This window comes from Desmodus rotundus, chromosome 9 (assembly GCF_022682495.2).
Source record: "Desmodus rotundus isolate HL8 chromosome 9, HLdesRot8A.1, whole genome shotgun sequence".
NCBI classification, from domain to species: Eukaryota; Metazoa; Chordata; class Mammalia; order Chiroptera; family Phyllostomidae; genus Desmodus; species Desmodus rotundus.
In genome coordinates, this window is record NC_071395.1 from 104,255,479 (window position 1) to 104,276,052 (window position 20,574).

At 41.1% G+C, this 20,574-nt stretch overlaps 1 protein-coding gene across 5 annotated transcripts in view; it reads right to left on the reverse strand.

The window, feature by feature from the left end:
- IKZF3 (IKAROS family zinc finger 3) overlaps positions 1–20,574 on the reverse strand; it is a 78,546-nt gene that overhangs the window by 12,182 nt on the left and 45,790 nt on the right. For 2 of the 5 annotated variants that reach the window (XM_053911583.1, XM_053911582.1), the window contains exons 4-7: positions 15,439–15,699; positions 14,356–14,523; positions 12,213–12,329; positions 3,446–3,562 (exon numbers count right to left, since the gene is read on the reverse strand). In XM_053911583.1, the coding sequence (XP_053767558.1) occupies positions 3,446–3,562; positions 12,213–12,329; positions 14,356–14,523; positions 15,439–15,699 (663 nt within the window). Of the gene's footprint in view, positions 1–3,445; positions 3,563–3,675; positions 4,031–12,212; positions 12,330–14,355; positions 14,524–15,438; positions 15,700–16,015; positions 16,226–20,574 lie in introns of those variants that run through there. The other 3 variants (XM_053911584.2, XM_024573087.4, XM_045182505.2) reach the window with 3 other exon arrangements.

Below are 20,574 nucleotides of genomic sequence, written 5' to 3' on the forward strand. Positions count from 1 at the left end.
GAAATGAACATTTCCTTTAATAAAGTAATACATCAAATTTTAAAAAATGAGATGCTATGGTAACTGCTTCGGTCTGAATAACGCATGTGTTTTGGGGAAAAGAAGGAAAATCAGAAAAAGCAATATGCAGAATGTAGTCATTTTCCTCTTCCCCCCAGGAGAGAAATCTGGCCTCTATTTCGAGCCAAGTATTTGGAGATGGCCTAGTTAGAAGTATAGTCCAGCAAGTTTATAGCAGGAGAGGAAGGTTTAGAGAGAGGACAACTCCTAGAAGCATTGGGTACTAACAGTAAGGTCTTCTTGTCTTTTGAAAAGAGCAACTAGGAATTATTTTGATGATGGAAATATGCTGCTTTCTAATGAACGTGTGTCAATTTATTTCCCATTTTAGAGAAAGTGATACAAAATTTCTTGGCGAATTAGGGAAGAAATGATTTTATTTTTCTCCTACTTGGGCAGCTTCATTACACTATCACTCTTCAATAGGGGTGTGTATGTGTGTGTGTGTGTGTGTGTTTCTAAATGCATTTAGACTTAATCTAATTGGGCCTTCTTCCTCACTTCAGTTCCTGTGGATGAGAAATCTTACCTGATGATAATTTTCTCTAGCCTTCTGGGAAAGCATTGGGTTGACCCAATGGTATAATTTCACCTTTACCCTCACAGTTCAAGAGGTCAGGGAAGCCAAGGCTGGTCTCAGCGCTGTGCAACTGTCAGCAAGGATTAAAGGGAGTGACTCATTCTTCCTTCACACTTTACCCATTGCCATTTCCCTGGCAGCTGATCTTTAAAAAAAATAATAATAATACTAATGGTGCCTTGGAGAGGAAATATAGGAGAGAGGAGAGAGAAAAGAAGAGAAGAGGGGAAGCGGGAAACACTAACCCCTGTTTTACATCACTTCATGTCACTGTCATAATGTTCCTTTCCCTGCCCCCCTTGATACCTATTTTCCATCTAAAAGATTGATTCGAGAGCTTTACTTATTTTTACAAATATCCCTACGACAGAGGTTTAGGACGTAAGCCGGTGCTGGAGGATGAGAACAGCGCTCAGGAGCAGGAACAGCGTCTGCGTGGCAGGAGCCCTCTAACCACCTCGCGATGAACAAATGGACACGGGCCGAGTGAGCAAGTAGTGACGCCCCCCATCAAATATATGGCTGTTGAGCTAACACAGCTTCATATTTCTAAAAAAAACCCCCCAAAACTCGGAAATACATGATATGGTTCATAACATAAGCATCATGGCTGTACAACCTCAAGTAAAGAATCGCCTGAAGTCACACATATGGGCTTGGGAGACACAAAGGAGAGTCATCATTGCTGCCCCTTCTAAAGCGTCTCGCAGACTCAGAGAGTGTAGGGGCTGGGAGGGGCCTTCCTGATCACTTCACCACCTACTCGGTCTCCTGGTTTCACAGGTGAGTAAACAGAGGCCCAGAAAAGTTACGTGATTTGTCTAAACGCACACACAGTTCAGAAATGACTGAGCTAGAATCAGAACCGGGGTGTTTTGGCTTCTAATCCAGGGTTCATCCGACTGCACTATACCACAATTTACCCCCCCAAAAAATTTCCCCCAGTTATTCAGGGCCCCAGAGCCCTGAAGTTGCTATCTCAGCTCAAATCAAGCGCTACCAATACTGGGCTTCCTGATTCCACACAGAGAGAGCGTGATGGTTCAGAAGATGAAAGAAATCCACTTACAAGATCAGCATCTCTCCTGAGTCTGGAAATGGAGGCAGGAAAATCCTCCAGTCACTATGGTGACCAACAAATGGAACACGAGTCCCTGATGCGATGAGCAAAATGGCATGGGCTTGGGTATATGAAACGTGTGTTTGTAAATCCAGGAAAATACCCATGAAACTTTTACCATATTAAGTAGGGCTTGAGGTCAACAATAGGAGTTGCACAGCTATAGGAATTAGGTACCTTCTCTCATATTTTAGTCCTCTTGGGCCAAAATGCATTGATCATAACTGTATTGAAATTAAGTCACTTTACATTTTTTTCTTGCCCATTTCCCCCCACCCCCACCTCAGCTGTAGCCATTTCTAGGGTAAAAGCTTTCCCTGAATGAAACTGCACCCATGGCATAGAACAACAGAAGCTTTCTTCTGGGCTCCAGGCAGAACCTCTTCACATAAGTAAAGCTCAGAAAAGATACGAGCAGTGCTTAAGATAATGTCTTGAACTCACGATTGGTTCGCTGTGCCTAACTCCATAGAGAAGTCACTATATGCTCCCTGACATTTCTCACCAAGGACAGGGACGTTGGGGGGGAGGGGTGGCGTTTCTGAGCTGAAATGCAACAACTTTAGTCTGACAAGATTTATTCAAGGGACTAAAAGGGGACGATCACTTCTCAGCTTATCAAAATAAATAGGCATCAACACCAAGGTAGGTCATTTTGAACTATATGGGTTCTTTCAATATATCTCCACAATGCACATAAAATGTCAGCCTGTAAAAAAGTGATCGAGACCAGAATAAAATTTAACTGGATTTAAAAAAAACAGATAGACCCTTAATATCTGTTAAAACTACTGAAAAAAATAAACACAAAAGGACTGGAATCAGAAATCAGCAACAAGTAGCTTTGGAAAAACAGACTGACAGATTTCTAAAACAGCGTCGGTGCTAAGGGAGGCCCATTTTCATGTGATAACTGTTTTTGTTCAATGGCACCGACTTCCAGTTTACAGCAAATCTGACCCGTTCAGTTCAGCTGCCTACTGCACGAATACAAATCTATTTCCAATATCATGGTCATATTTATGTAAGCATCTGGGAGAGTTCAGCAAAATGCCTCTGCCCTTTGGCAGTCCTAGTACACAATTTTTTTCTTAGCCATCTCCTTATGTTGCATTTTTTGACATTGTGAAAACCAGGGCCATAAAAATTAACTCCAGAGAAAGAAATGACTAAACCAAATCTTATTATTTAAATCTCTGTTTCCCCACCCATTTTCTCTTAAAGCCAACTCTGAATCAAATTAAAAAAAAAAAAAAGATGGCAATCCATTTTAGAGCATGAAAAAAAGTTTAAGCATGATAACGGAACCAAATTGTAAAATATAATTACAAAAGATCACAACCATGTTATCGCGAACATCTTACTGGTGTAAATTGCCTAAACTCATGCAACATATGTCATTCAGAATAAAGAGGAAGGAACAGCATTTTAACACCAACTCCATTTAGGAACCTGGATACCAAATACTCCCATCTTTAGTCACGAAGTTTCTTTAGTTGAAATATTTTTATTCTCTTTGCTCTAGCTATCAAAATGAATCACAAAGAATAAACATGTACAAAGGAAAACCAATTAACCTTATTTTAGCAGAGATTAAGCTAGGAAGGGCCTGCGAAGTAAGCATCCTATGTTATCTCATTCAAACTATCTGCTAACAACAGCAGGAAAAAGGGTTTTATTCTTACCAATGAATTTCTGAGGCATTGAGCTTTTTCGTTTTGCCACATTGCTTGCTAATCTGTCCAGAACGAGAGCTCTTTCACTTCCCATCTCTGCTTTGATGTGTCTTGCCTCCGCACTTGCTGGTTTGGGAAAATGTAAAAAGAAAAGGGGGAAAAAAATAACATTGGTAAATGGGGGAAAAGAAGAAATAAACTGGAAGGAAAAGTGTCAGAGGTGCACACTCTTTTGTTACCGGTTATTACTGCTCAGGTTCTTGCCTTGGGGGACCTGCTGTGGTCAGTGAAGCCAGCACCAGGGCACATTCAAATCTTGCAGTCCTAGTGCTGAGATGGGAAAGCCCAACCCATCCCCCCAAACAGTACCTTCATTAGCAAGAGGAAGTATTAAATAAACAGCCTGGACCTGGTTGGCTGCAGAAAGATAGATAGATGGAGACGTTCTAACCTCCAATCAGCCTTCTTTCTGATTCTGAGTAACTGCGTGTGACACCTGCAGACTGATATAATTCTTCTTAACAACTTTGAAAAAAAAAAAAGCATGGTGCCCCAGATTTACTGCTGTGTTTATGTTAATAGCACTTTTGAAAATAGATACATTTACCCAGACAGCAAAAAATCTACTCAGTGATTTGTGTATTGAAATTCTGAGTGGTTTCTTTCTTTCTTTTTTTTCCTTTCCAGCAGCATGCTCCTTTCAGTGCCTATCTTTTAAAATTCTCTCTCTCTGGGCTCTGCATTATCTGTTTCATATGCTCTTCACATTTAAAAATTGTCTCAGCTAAAATTTCCCTGAGCAACACTTCTGTCTTGAAATTAAAGGGCAATTTGTATGACGCATCTTTATTACATTTCTAATGAAAAATGTGAATAAAAACTGCCTAAGAATGTGGTCTAATTGTCAGTCCATGAGCCTGTGGCTCTCAGATGTGCCTGAACACACCTATGCCCAGGCTCCCCTTTCAGATCAGTGAAATCAGGACCTTTGATGTAAGGGCCTAGGTTGCAGTATTTTTAAAAGCTCTCCAGATGATTTTAAAATGCAGCCAGAATTGAGAATCACTAGAAAAATATCTAATCAATTAAATAGTGAATGGGAATAAATATAGTATAATTCACCCTTGTACAGAAAGCAGTCCCCATTAAGAGTTCAAGTTTAAAGTCCAAAGAGGTACAAGCTGCTCCAAATACCAGGCTTTCCACTTTCTCATATGATACTAACCCCAGCTAGATATCAGCAGACCCTTTTTGTAAAGGGCCAGAAAATTGATATTATACACTTGAATGGGGCACATTGTCTGTATTCCATAATCTCTGTTTGTTTGTTTTTTTAAAGATTTAAAAAAATGTCTTTATTTTTTAGAGAGAGGGGAAGAGAGGAAGAGAGGGAAGGGAAGAGACATCGAGGCGATAGAGAAACAGCTGGACCAGGGGTCAAATCCACAACATAGGCCTGTGCCCTGATCCGGAATGGAGCCAGTGGCCTTTCACTTGGTGGGGTGACACCCAACCAACTGAGCCACACCGGTCAGGACAGGCTCTGTTTTTTTAACCCAACCCACTAACTAGGCTTTAAAAATGTAGAAACCCCTCTACACTAACAGGCTGCTGGCTGCATCTGGCCTGAGGCTCTTAGTTGCTCTCTCCTGCCTTAGGCAAACTCAAAACATTTCTCACTGTTTCATTATAAGCATTTCAAGAGGGCCTAACCAAAACGAAGGATCCATACATTGCTAATATCTCTAAGGAAAAAGGAATTGAAATTAGTTAAATGACGAGAGTAAAAAGCAAGTGATGATCGCAGAATAGATTCCTCCCCCCCTCTCCCCCCCGACTATATACACGGATTTAGGAATTGTCAGGTGCCTGTTCTGGAGTTGAAGTTTGCCGTGTGAAGAGTTTCTAATATATGGAAATAATGTCACCAATTCCGTGGTCTCTCAGACATTCAGTGCCACAAATGGACATGCCCAGAGAGACCACTGGCCACCCCTGCAGGAAATGAGACAGAAAAAGATCTCCAAGGCAGGACTGTCAAGTACGGGCAAGGGAACTAAAGCCAACTTAGAAAAAGAGAATTCAAAGTATTAAATATTTTTCATTTTATTATTGGCATGTTTTTTGTTTTGTCTTTTTTTTTTTAAACACCATGCCAGTCATTATACAGTAAATGATAAAATGCAGGATTTTTAAAAATCAGCAATAAAATGAAATCTGACTCCAAAAATGATTAAGAGGATGACAATGATGACCCTATTTACTAGACTGTGTGAGTTTCTAATAAAAAATAGTTCTATGCTCTGAGGAAAGAAATCCCAGCCTGCAGGTTAAGCTATTAACAACACTACCTGTGTAGTGAACACAGCGAGGGTCGGAATGAGGGGCTCGGGCAGCTTTTGGGCGAGTGGTGAAGAACCGTGACTTCGGCCGACCAGTCGTTGAAAATCACTGGCACTTTAATGACAGGACACTGCCACTGAGTGAAGTGGATTGAATTCTGCCCCACACAAGCATAAGTTCAAGTGACCAAACAGGAAACTATTATATATGTTATTTTCTTTCACACAAACCACCACCAGATGCAGCCCTACCCAGAGCCCCAAGAGCAGGGAGATGAAAGACAAAGGCCTGGGATTTGGAGTAAGTTCCTGAGGCTGTTAGAAGCATCAGAGAGGCAGCTAAGTTTGTGTTTTCACTGTGAACTGGCATTCTGGCGTGAGCACCTTTGAGAGGATTAAATCCAGGCAAGACTCTCCCCACTGCCCTGTATTTATTATCAAAGAGATTTACAGTGAAATGAGAATGCAACCGGGACTTCGGGCATTTTTAGCTTTGTCCCCACTTGCCACTATTATTAGTCTCTTCAGTCACTCCTTGAACGGCCCTGGCATCACCCGGAGTTGTGTCCGCTCAGCCCCAGGACTTTCCCCGAGCATTCTGCTGCCAGTCTAGTCTCCTCCTTGTCTCTGGGCAGTCACTGTCTAAAGCCACTAGCAATTACCACAGCAGCTGTCTGGGGACCCATACTCGATATCCTCTCTATTTGGGAGATGCTGAAGCGGGGCTACGTTGACCTAAATAACGTAATTAGGGCATTGCCACTAAAAGGCAACCCTCTGAGATAACATCACCTTTTATCCCTGGTTACTCACCAAGTTTATCTTGACAGTTATTTCTAGACAAACCTTACCCTGTAAACGGGCGACCAAATGACTCACATTTAAAACACGAAATTCTGGAGGTTATGGATAGACAGACAATTTGAGGCATGGGTGGAGACTTTCCCATTTCCACAGCTCCGGTTAGATAGAAAGACATCCTCCGACACTGAACTAGAGGGCTTCATCCACCCATACCCTCACTCAGGACCTCAACACCAAGAGCCCAGCTCTCACTGGACAGATGAATACACTCCAATGATTGTTAACGCTCATAAAGATTGAGTTGACTGTGTTTGGTAATTGGCCAGTTAGGCAAAAGCTGAACTTTCAATTGAATATGGTACACTCTCATTTGCTTTCCCCAACTGCTAGTCTTTTGCCGTGCCGTTCTTGGACAGCTGCTGTGCCATACCACTAAATGAGTGCCCTTAAAACACAAAGAAGTGCTTCGGAGTGAGACAAGCTTTTGAGGATTACAAAGAGGTTAGGCAATGCACTGAAAAGGAAAGTTAAAAAGAAAAGGAGACTATTGGCTTTTGGTCCTCTACTTCAACTTTAGGACCCAACTGTCTACTTATACAAAGAGTCTAGACTTGCTATCATGCTGCATCAAGTCTCAGAGAAATGTACTGGAGGGAAACCAGTTTGGCAAGATAGTAAGGGAACAAGATAATGGGTTTAAATGACGAAATAGGAAATCCGTTCCTGGGTGGCGTTTGGCAGTTTAGTGTTGCAAGGGGTGGGTGTGGGGAATGTGGGATGGTGGAAAGGACCTGTTTGCACGCTTGGTTCATGAGTGAGCATAGAAGGAGCAGGGCTGTAACTCTGGCTCAATTCTCCTTCGTGTCGCTTGCTTACTATACAGTGGATACATCAATTTTTAAAAGGTGATTTTAAAGACATGTTGAAAAATACCAAAATGAATATGAAGTCTTACTTATGGAATAGATTTCTACCTTTAATCTCTGCGCAAGTCTGAAATAATGTGTTTGGTGTTTAGTTAACTGTTCCCACGACACCATTTCTATCTCAAAGTGATTGCAGAGATATGTATGTAACTTATTGTATTTTTGTTTTTGTTCCAAGTCCTTCATCAGATCTTGAACAGTTCAATGGAGCTCAAATAAGAGGCATGCTTCCTGTGTCTTCTATGGTGAGAGTAGCTAATGGAGAGTGGAACAAAGGGGCGTTCTTGTGCAATCGGAATTGTCTAACAAGAGATTGCTATCAGAGACCGAGGCACATTCTAACAAAAAAGTTACATAAAATTGTTGCCTTTTTGAGCAAGTAGAATGAATATTACCTGTGAGATAGTATTGATTTTTAAGTAGAATAATCAGTTGGGAAAATAGGCTTTTAAGACATTTTAAACTTTTTTCTGTGGTCTGCTATGTGGTAAAAATATGTTTGTTCTGAAACTCGCATGCTTGTATTAGCTCAAATGAAACAACGAGAATGAAGATAAGAGGTTTTAACTCCTAGATTCATAAATAAATGCAATTATTCAGTCACTTTAAAAATATTCTTATTGCTAGAACTCATCATACAAAAATATGTCCCGCTCCAAGTATTCATAATTTGTGTGAAATGAAGCTAAATGAATCTCTGTACCAGCTGCTAGTCCCTTTCTGGAATAAGGATCAAACTAATGAGAAAATGAAATCTGTGGTCCTCTATATCCATTCTTCTTTTCATATGTACTCCATGAAGACAGCAGACCTGGAGTATCTTGATGATGTCACTTGGGATGTGTGGGGAAGAAATGGGCCCCGAAGTAGCAACATCACACGTCTCTATTAGACCTCTGTGTCATATGTCCATTCCCTTGTTGGACTGAGAGTTTTTCAAGGGTGTGGCTTTAACCTTCACTTATCTTTATAAACAGCTCCGGCCTAGGGCCTGACACATACAGAATATCACAAATGCTGTTTGAATAAAAGAAAAATGATCAGTAAGGCCAGAAGTCCTCTCACCCAGCACGGCTTTCTTTGGCAGACTGGACTTCAGGCCAAGTCCTTTTTATCTGTTCTGCTTCTATAAAGGCTTGGGGCTGACCTGCTTCCTGACGGGGCAGGTGGGTCCCAAGGCGTGTCTCTCACACTAGGCTGCACTCCAATTCACAACAGGCACCTGATGCATAAGTGCTGCATCCACAGTAGCAACGGAGCATCGTCACTTTGAAAAGCTAGGGATGAAGGGATGAGATGCACCACTGGTGATGCTCTAGCCATCAGGCTCAGAAATGGAACGCTGGGTCCAGACTGGGACCCCCAATTTTAAGAAGGAAACAGAAAAGGAAACCACATAGAGAGTGGTGGCAGTAAGTACCAAATTGGCTTGTGTTGGATTAAACAGTCTTTACATATTGGATTTCAGGAAAAATCATGCAAGTGGTTGAAATATAATGGAGTAGTATATTTACTGACATGCAGTATTGATGATACTTGATTGAGCTGTGACTTTATACACTTTGTAACCTGAAACCACCATTACAACATATTTGTTAAAAAAACAAATCAAAACTTGCTGACTTAGTTATAACCCTTTATTTTTTTTTGCTGAGACTTAAAGTATGTTGCACGCATCCATCCAACCACCTTATGACATGCAAATTAACTCAGCCTCCGTGTTTCAGCATTTCCTGAATCCCCTTGTACCACTAAAGACAGCTAAAATACTCCTTTGGATAATACCTTCCTGATTTTAAATTCCTAAAAAAAATGTTATGGGGGGGAGAGGTAAGGTGGTAACCTCACTTCAACATCAAAAATTTTGAGCTTAGTGTTCATAGAGGGTAGGGTACTGACCCCCCCACACCCCAACTTCCAGGAGACTCAAGACACACATGTATGCATATGTATATGTCTATTAGTATGTGTGTTATTATATTCTTTTACTAACCAGATAATTTACAACCTTTTAAAAATATAGCCCTATTTTCCAAAAGTTGAAAGAAGTAGAAAAATCCCAACTGTCCACTAACTGGTGAGTGGATAAACAGCCTACGGTAAGTCCATAGAACGGAATATTATTCAGCCATAAAGAGACATGCAGTGCTGCCGCGTGCCAGAACGTGGGTGACCCCGAACACATTATGCTCAGTGAAGGAAGTTAGGTATCAAAGGCCAGGCATTGTATGATTGCAGTTATGTGAAGAGGCCAGAATAGGCAAATCCATAGAGACAGAAGGCAGGTCAGTGGTTGCCAGGGGCTGGAGGAGGCGAAGTGGCTGCTAAAGGGGACAGGGTTTCTTTTGAGGGTGACGAAATGTTATGGAATTGGATAGTGGTGATGGCTGTTTAACTCTGTGAATGTATTAAAAACTACTAAATCGGGCACTTTAAAAATATGAGTTTTATGGTGGGTGAATTGTCTCTTCCATACATTTTTGAAAATAAAAAAGATAGCTAATCATGACAATGAAAGTTCTAGTGACTTTTAAGTCCATCACTGAATTTTTGACGAGTCTCAATTTCTTGATCTCTAAAATGAGAAGGTAGGATTGGATCCTCTCTTTAAACTTTCTAGCTTTAAATATTAATGATCTACTTATAATATAATAGATGTTCATAACTTGGGGGTTTCTCGCAGTAAGAGCTTTGTCCCTTGTCTGAAATATGAAGCTACAGGTAAAGATACGCAGGTACTGCCTGACTAACCTTAGCACGTTGCTTCAGATATCAAAACCCACATTTTGGGTGGGTTTCTTTTGCAGAAAGTAAACATTTTTCTTTAGAAATAAGGAGGAAATCCAACTCCTTGATAAAACCAAAGATGCCATCAGGATAAAAAGCAGAAGCAGTATAAACCAACGGAATTCAGTTGGCCGGCTCCTAACACCAGAAAATAGGCTTTATCTACAACAAAAGCTTCCTCTCACTCAAAACGGGTGCAGCTCAACTGCTCATGATTTCCACTCCATTTTCCCTGAGTTTCACATTATTTCTGTCATCTTTTTGTAATCTTTCTGTTTCAGAATGTGCAAACTATTCAGCTGCAACTACAGCTGTCAAACACCACATCTCATGAGGACTTGCACCTAAGCGAGTCGTTCGAGTGACCAAAAAAAAAAAAAGTCAGACAACCCAAGCTACAGACCCGGGCTGATGGACAACAGGCTGAAACAAAGGACAGTGGCAGAGATGGGACACAGCAAAGTTTCAGGCTGTTTGGATTGAAGAATGAAACGGAAATAAAACCCCAATTGATATATGGCAAAGATCTGGTGTTTCTTATTTTCTTCTTTTAGGATTTTATTTATTTATTTTCAGAGAGAGGGGAAGAGAGGGAAACATACACCAGTTGCCTCTTGCACACCCCCAACTGGGGACCTGGCCCGCAACCCAGGCATGTGCCCTGACTGGGGATCGAACCAGCGACCTTTCAGCTCACAGGCTGGCACTCAACCCACTGAACCTTACATGAGCCAGGGCTGAATCTAGTGTTTCAACCAATCAGCATTAGGCATATAGTTCAAAACACTGACTAAAATATGAAATTCCCAAAGCCAAACATAAGCATCACAACAATCTTATGACTAGACAGGTATACGATTTGGGGGCCTTGCGCAAAGAAAACCCTTGCAGATTTAGTCAACTGTGCCGTAGCCACCCTCAAGCTGCTCTGCTCTCAATCTTTGCTATTTCAGTTCACGGCAACAGCACCTTTCCTCACAGGCCACATCGATCTGTTAGAAGGCCCTACTGGTGCTACGTTTATATATATTTAAGAATTAGAACACTTCTCACTGCTCCTCCCACAACCAAGACACAGTTTTCTCTTGCTTGAATGATGGCAATGGCCTCCTAATCAGACTCTAATTTCCATTCTCGCCCCAAATACCATCTATTCTCAATAGCAAGTGGAGTGATTCTTTTCAAAGGAGACATCCAATCATGTTACTTCCGTTCAAAACCCTCTGAAGATTTTCAATTTCACTTAGAGTAAAAGTCGAAGCTTTTTCAATGGCCTACAAGGCCTTATAAGATCTACTTTCCCATTTCCTTCAAGCCCTAGGACCTTTGTGCTTGCTCTTTTCTAGTTCTCTTCAAGGCTCTCTCCGCATCCCTTTTGAAGCCTTCCCAGTACTTACTTCATTTTTTTCAATTCATTTATTTTTTTAAATTAAATCTATTGGAGTAACATCAGTTAATAACATTCTATAAATTTCAGGTGTACAATTTTATTTTTCTGTTATTTATTTTTTTAATTATATTTTATTGATTATGCTATTACAGTTGTCCCAAGTTTTCCCCCTTCCCTCCCCACCCCCGCCCCACCCAGCAACCCCCCACTCCCTCAGGCAGTCCCCACATCAGGTGACACATACTCTACTGTGTGTTCACCCCCTAAAGCCTAGTCTCCTTCCATCACCATATATCTGATCCTTCTTACCCTATTCATCTTCCCCGGGCCCAGCATTTTTCTTGATACTATTTACTACCTTCTAGTATTAGCTACTCATTTACTTTGTGTATGGTCTGTCTTCCCCCATGGAAACATGCACGCCCGAGGGCGGGATTTTTCGGTGTTCTTATTTACCGTTGCGTCCCACCGCCCAGAACGGCAGCTGCTCACTAAACGCGTGCAGAAGGTGCGCTGCACGAACTCACCGGTCTCACCCAGGTCAGCGCTCTGTAGAAATGTCCGGCAGCGCTCCTTGTGCTCCTCGAGGGAACTTCTCTGCTTGTAACTCCTTCCGCAAAACTCACATTTATAGGGTTTCTCAACTATAAGGAGAGCACAGGGGGCACTCGGTGACCCGCAGGGTTACAGGACAGGGGGTGCATTGGAGCTCTGTGAAACCTGCCTGCCCGCTGGGAAGGAGACTGCTGAGCGCAGCCAGAGAACTGGGATAGTTCTGCAGCTGCATTACTCTGAATTTGGTAAAGTGACGTCATAGGGTTATGGTTTATGGTGGATTATTATATTCCACTATTCTTCGAAAGGAAAGCCACCTGTCATCAATGAAAGGATGTGGATTTAATGATTAGCACGGAACGTGGCGGTTTGGCTCCAGATCCAATCTTGCTTCTTTAGGAAACAATATGGGGCCTTTTTATTCTTCAAGGAAGTTGGTGCGGTTTAAGAATGAAATAGGAAGAGATCACTTGCTTATGGCGTGACATCCATCGGATTGTACGTGAAGAGTGCGGGAGTCAGCCATTCCGCTAGAAACTGATGGCCTTTTCAGAGCATCGACATATTTAAATTCAGCCCCTCCTTGCCAAGTGGCTATGCCAAAGTCTAGGCTAAATCAATAAAAACGGAGTGATGAACTGAGGATATTTTTGAATACTAGAAATAAGAATTGTAAAAATGACTTCATCTTAATTTCTAAGACAAAAAAACCCCCAAAGGTTTCCGCAAAACTTCATCCATATAATTCAGGCCCTTTATTGTCCCAACTCTTCCCAAAGCACTATTGCTTAAAATATGTAAATAATAACTTCAACTCTGTGTAGGGCTGGCCCTTCTGACCTGTTGATAAAATGTGCTCTATAAATTTGTGAGTTTTAGAAACTGAGATTTTAAAATTTTCTAATCCTCTTGCTTTGTTTAAGACAGAGCCTTTGGGACTTAAAGCGCTCAAAGATCCTTATGGAATCCCAAATTAAGATAAACGTAGGTTTGCTAGGGCTAAAAATGTTAAGTTTCTGCGTAAATTGGTGTCTGGTAAAATCTGTCTTAAAAATAACTACCTACTATTGGCTCTGCCTTGAAAAAAGCAACAGAAGAGAACTGTTCTAACTTTTTGGACCAAACTCAGCCTTAATTCATTACTCTGAACACTGAGTTGTAAACAAAACCCCTTCTTTTGCTATGTATCTGTTTATGACGTCTCACGGTGGATTTCGTTGGGGTTGACTTGATTAATCCGTGGTCTCTGAACTGTGACCAGCTGAGGACCTGGGGTTGGGTTTTAGTCAAAGCAGTATGTGGATTGACTTAAAAACAAAACTCTTTTTTTTCTTCAATTAAAATTTTGACAGATAACATCAAGAACATGAGGTCCCAAATTTGAAAAATAAAGTCAGTTTTCTTTTTCTAGGAGGGAAATTCTACATGTTAAAAACAAATGTATTACCTTGTTTGGTTAAAATAAGAAGTAAAATATACCAAGAGAAGACATTGGTTTTTAATCATTCTGACTGCTGTTTCTCTTTTAGAGATTAAAAATAAATAGGCCAATGAAGAAGAAAGCTGGGTTTAAGAAATTTAGCTCATGTACACCAAAACTAATGAGATGATACTTATATTTCAATAAAAAAAATTAGCCCAGAATGGCCCAAAACACCACCTACCAATGATCTATACCCAGTTTCTAGTTTAAAATAATGTATAAACTATACAACATTGGCTTGTCCAGACTTTTGAATGAAAGGTGTGTGTGTGTGTTTTAAGGGAAATAATCTTTTAATAAAGTTTCCCATAAGAAAATACTGATGGCCATAATTTTTTTCACCAGAATTAAAAAGGCAAAACCCAAAAATGAAAAAGACGCTTTTATAGGGCAGGCTCTTCCTGTGTGTGTTGTTCTCCGGGGCAGCAAGGATGATCATCCCCAATGAGCCAGACGGAGACCAATTAATGCCTTAATGGAAGTGTAATTAGCCCTAGAGGTCTCTGCTGTTGTAACCCTTCAGAACAGGGATGACGGATGAACGCCTCCCTACTTCACTCCTTCTAGTTTCCGCAGTGGGCACTGAGGAGCTTACGCGTACTGGACAGGGAATGCTCATTGCGCTCACTTACCAGAATGTGTTCTGAGATGACCTGTAAGCGCATCCCTTCTCTGGCATGCGTAGTTGCAGAGATGACACTTAAAAGGTTTTTCCCCTGTGTGCAGTTTAATGTGGCGGAGGAGGTTACCTTTCTGAGTAAAAGATGCCCCGCACTGATTACACTGGAATGGGCGTTCACCTTTAAAAACGACAAAAAGGAGATTTCTGATCACTGGCAAGTGGTGAAGCCTATGCACAGATTAGACGCCTTTGGCAAAAGCTCATTTTAGACAGCTCTGTTCTTATTGGGATCAGCTGGGAGCTGTATTTCTAGGCAAACGTAAGACTTCCTTAGGGAAACTTCCCTCTAGAAGAGAAAGAACTCACCTATCACCTAGCCAGGCTATTTTAGGCATTATCTTGTCATCTTGTCTTGAATCAGAGCAAAAAATAAAATAAAATAAATAAAAACAAGAGTAGCTCTAGATGTAAATTTTCACATTACTTAGCAATGTTTTTAAATATAATCTCAATCTGGAAAAAAAGAGCCACAAACTCAAGTTCTAATAAGCTCCTGAGGGCCAGAAATGCTTCTTTTAAAAGGATTCATAACAGATGGAATCTGTTGGACTCAGTGGGACTCATATTTTTATGCATTTCTATAGACTGTTTATTGTCTGAAGATAAATTTTTTAAAACTGGTAATAAAAACGATATCCTTTCATCTACCAATTTTGAACCCAATATAATAAGATCTGCTTTTTATAAAAGTTATGCAAAAATATAAGAAAGATGCTTAAGAAGTATATCACACAATTCAAGTCCTACCTATTAACTGAAAAAAGAAATATTTGGCTGACCCAGAACACTGCTCTCTATAGTTCTGGGGTTTTTTTTTTTTATTATTCATAACATTTGCATGCTTGCCAAATGCATTGTGAAGCAGGAATAAAAATTACTGGATAAATGGAAATGCAGAAAGGGAGAGATACATCAGAATTATAGCAAAAAAATCAATGAAAAAATCAAAAGTCGTCCCACATTCCACCATTTCATTTCCCACACGGCTGCGTTAGGACAGTTTTCAGAAAAATGGATAGAGGAGACTATTTACCAGTATGGCTCCGCTTATGAACCATTAAGACATTGAAGCTAATGCAGGATAATCCGCACACATCGCAGTTCATCTTGCCGCTGGTCGGCCTGCTACTATCGTACGAGACAACATGTCTCTCCAACTTAATGTTTTCATATTCATTATACTCTCTTGAATAGCTGTAAGGAATTTCAGGCTCTTCTGCATTTCCCATGGGCTCTGGTTTCAAAACATTCTCATCCCTTTCACTGTATTCATCTTTCACTTTCATTGAATCGTCTGCGGGGAGGAAAATGCAAGAAATGAACGATGATTGTATTTGGATCTCTCAAAGCAGCTCAGAGAGCAGACCCGCAACTGACAAATACCAAATGAAGCTAGCATAATATTATACACACACGAAAACAAGAAAACGCGATTAAGATGATCACTCATCATTGGAATTCAGAACCAGAGTCAGGGGAAAACACAACACACACAGAAAATTAGAGATAATAGATTCTAGCTACACCTTCTCAAAGCAACTATGAAAACATGCATTTTGAGCAACTCTCGTCCAGTGCTGGGGGAGAAGAAAGGTTTTCAGATCTAGTACCTTTTTTGGTGGCTTCAGCGAAAAGGTAAGGTGATGTGCTCTTTGGTTGCAGGAAGAGAATACTGTTTTAATTCGTCCAATGCATCCAATTTAAGCCACTAAGATGGACAGTTGAATAGTTACTATTGTTTTTCTGACTTTAAGCCATGCTTTGCTTCTTCCCCTTCCATGTAGATGAACTGCTAACAGGAGTCTTATCTACCTCTCTTGAAACTGATAAAGAGACATTGAAAGTAGAGGAAGCTGGCAGTACTAGTGAAATACTGTTGAGAAAGATAAAAGGAGAAGTAATTCTTTAACACAACCTTCTAAAGAGTCACTTTCATTGCCATAGGTAAATGGAGCTCAACCCGAGCAAGGGGAAGGGCACCTATATCCAAGTTAGGGAGGGCTGAACTCACGATCCCAGAATTGTAGGACGGGACAGGGAGGAGGGTTTGGTCCAAGTGACTTGGCTGACCAGGTACTACCCTAAAAAGAGTCGTCACACTCTTAAACTGAAGAACATAAGGAATGAAGGAGGCAACTTTGTGTACCGACACTAACCAAACCTAAATATTTGCCTGATGTGATAATAATAAACATTTATAAGGGATTTTCATATGTAAAACATGCTGCATAAATGCTTACTTTTTCCAAACATTCATTTTTAGAGATTGGAAGTCATACTTCCCCATGAGGAGTCATAAATGAATGGAATATCAGGACTGGAAGGAAATTTAGAGATCGTCTAATCCAACTCTCTTGTTTTTCAAATAAGGAAATTTGGGAACAGAGATGTTTTCGGTGATTTGTTTAAGGTTACATAGCCAGTTAATAACAGATAGGATTAGAATGCTGAACTTGGACTTGACTTCTCACAGTAGACACACGAAGTCTAAGTGGCTTATTACTAACATATTACACATTCTCCCATCAGTGGTGTAGATGTAAAATCCAAAAACGCTCTGAAGGAAAGATATTTTTAAAAAACTACATCCCTTCAAAAACACCAGTGAGTGCAGCTCCTGTTGCCACACAGGAGGAAGTACAACTGCAGCTGTGCCTGGCTTGCTACCTTCAACCAAGTTTCAATTTTCACTTCTATCAAGGTTACCTTTCATCTATATTAACTGTGTTTGCTTAATAGAGCAAGACAGGGCCTAACCACCAACAGAGGAGCCATCACTGCAACCCCGTTGCACTGCTTCTCACCACAGTTCATGGTTCACAACCTCTCGCTCTTTGATTATAAGAGACGTAGGGCTGTAGGGTAAGTCCTACGTGTTTCAGGTTTGTCCCTCTTACGCATCTGGAGTGTGTAGCAATTAATATCCATTTCCTAGATGGAAAGAGGTTCAATCCTTTCTTTCTCTGGGCAGGTCTCACCTGCTTTCAGATGGAATTTGTCTGCTTAAGTGATTTTTGTTTAAAAAAACATTTTTTTTTTTAGAGAAGGATGCACCTGAGGCGTGTGCTCTCCTCTCTTCCTCCATCACTCCAGCTGTGGGTGATATCCCACCAAAGCTTGAGTGCTCTTCAGTTTGCATGTAGGCGTTTAAAAGAACCTCAACGGAAAACATCAGCTACTGAAAACCAAAAACAGCAGATAGAAAAGGACCAGCAGCAAAAAAAAATCCTTTTAATTTTGGTTATAAAATGTTAATGTGAACAGACTCAGGGCTTTCTGTGGTCAGTGACAATTAAAAATAAGTAAGGGCAATGTGTTGGGTCTTTGTGAAAACATAGAACAGGACAGAGTTAGTTGCTCCTTCCCTCAGGATTTTAGTAAATTTGTCTTAGAACTCAAGATACACCTACCAGGCTCAAGATAAAATCTTGGCGCTTGTCCTTAGGACTTAGCTATAGAACAAGGAAGGCAGTGTTTGAGACCAAGGGGCCCAAGGGTAAGCATGAGAGTCATGGACAGGCTTTAGGGAAGTTTCTTGGACTTACTGGACTTGAAGAGTTCCTGGTATAGTTGTTGGTTTGCCCTTAGTGTCTTACCAGTTTTACATAAAAGATCTCTGCATGGCCCCTCCATATAGTTACAGATCAACACTTCGTTAGGGTTTACCATGTGAAGGTTAACAGGGTTAAATATTAGCATGCATTAGTATCTAAGACACAAACGAGAGATTGGGCTTAGCACCCAGTTTCCAAATATAGTTCACCGAAACGACCAGGGAAGACACTAGTCTGCTCTAGTGAAGAGATTCATCTCTCCCTTGGGAGGAAGATTTACGGGAACAGAGGAAAGGAAGGCATTCTACTTACTATCTATCTCTTGGAAATATCAATAAACATGTCTAAAATCAAACTTGTCCGCTTTGAACCCAAACCTGCTTTTAATGCATGACTTTTTAATAGTTAAAAATGGCATCTTCCTTTTTCCAGTCTGCAAGTCTTGAAGCCCGAATTCTTTTCCTTTCAACCCTCCTGCCCAGTCAGCCCCCGGGACCTGCGGATTCCAGGTCCTCAGGCTGTCTAGACCGCAACTCCCCTCTTCCATTCCCTTTGCAATTTAGTTTGGCCTCTCATTTCATCGCATTTACGCTCCTCCTCTGTCAACATTGTTTTCTAGATTCACTACAAAAGTCATCTATGCCTACTTCCTCTACAGCCTCAAAACTGATGTAAAATTCCCTTCATCTGGCTTCGGCCTGCATACTTCACTGAATCTGCTCCCCTGAAAATCCACAATCTCCTGATTCCTAAATCCAATGGCCTTTCGTGTGCTCTGCTCCCCAGCTTCCCTGTAGCCCCTGCTATAGGTCACCATTCCCTGTTCTTCTACACTTCTACTTCCTCACCGCAACTTCCTTCTTTCCCTTCCTTGTGGATTGCTTCTTTCTAGCTCTTTTTCCTGCCTCTGCTTCCTAAATACTGTCCTTAACTCTCCTTTTTCTTCCCTCTATCCATCTCCCCTATGGCAACTTCATCTACTCTTAAGGTTTCAAGTAGCATTTTGTATGAATAATCCCCAATTATATACATCTCCAGGTGTAATCTCTCTCCCCTTCCTCAGACCGCTCTTCCCAAAGGCCTCCTAAGTAACTTCTCAATTACTCAGGCCAGAATTTTTACAGTCATCTTTCCTTCCTCTTGTTTTGCCCCACATTCAATCACCTGTTGGTTCTGTTTTTGTACTCTCTCTCCAGTCTGCTTCTCCTCCCCACTGTTTTGCATGCGCATTATCCTAAATCTCAGACCCGATTTCCCGTTCCAAGATCTACTGTGGCAGCCTCCACATTGTCCTTCCTACCTCCTTTCTCTCTCCTTTCCAGCTCGTCCTGTGCATTACCATCATAGCATTCCTCCTAAATGATAGCTCCTGGCATATCATGGCCCTGTTAAAATTCCTCAATATTCTACATCACCAACAAAATAAAATCCAAACTGAGAAACAAAGACTTTAAAAGAGACTTTCAACATCTGGCCGCAACCTATCTTTGTAATATTGGTTTTGATTCCTCAGATAGCTTTAACCAAACTAAACAACTTCTAAGTATTCTTGATGTTATTATTTCCACTGCCTAAAAGGTCTTTCCCAACATTGCCCCAGGTCCAAATCCTACACATCTTTTAAGATCAAACTGATAGGCCATTCTCTACCCCCCACTATGGCTTCCCTGGTTCCCCCACCTGCAAAATGACCTATACCTCCTTTCTGTGAGTTACTGATAAACTCGCCTCGTCTCTCATATAGCCGTGAAGACTATCTGAGGTCAGAAGATACACAGGTTTTTTGTGTGTGTTTGTGATTGTTTTGTTTTAACTTAGTATCCCCTATAACACTGCTTAACGGATATAGGTAAGACCAAAGATTATGTAGTTTTAAAACAGAAATTTTGGGAGTCTCAGCGGAGATTTACTAATTGGGAATATGCATTAAAAACATGCTCTCCAGGTAAATCTTGTGCACCATGGAGTTTGAGAACCACTGCTCTAGAGGTTGACAGCATTCTACACAGAGTCCATACAGAATAAATACTTAGTGTATTAGTATTTCACTGCATCAGCTTCCTACCTGGTCCATAGAGTATGTGGCCTCTATTTATACTGTATCCTATTACCAAATTAACCATCGTATTGCACTAAACCCCTAGTTCAGATATTTGCAATGATTTCATTTTGCTTCCAGAGTAAGGTCCAAACTCCTTAGCGAGACATTCAAGCGCCTGTCCAGGACCAGCCCTGGCCCTGCTTGCCTCCTGGAATCATCCTTTCCCCTAGGTTAGGACCTTGTTACTCAAAGTGAGGCCCTTGGATCAGGAGTTCCAGCATCCCCTGGGAGCTTGTTAGACACGCAGACTCTCAGGCCCACCCCTGGCCCGCTGGATCTGTATTAACGTTTTATCAAGATCCACAAGGATTCCTCTGCACATTGGAGTTTGAGGAGCACAGCAGCAATGTGACAAATTGCATTGTCCCAAGCCACTTCTCCAGTCTTTCCCCCATATCAACCTTCTAGTCCAACTTCAAGATGCTCTTTCAATGGCTTTTCTTCCATGCAGTCTTCCTTGATACCCTAAACTAGAAAAAAAATGCTGTTTCTGTGCTTTCTCCTGTATCTACCT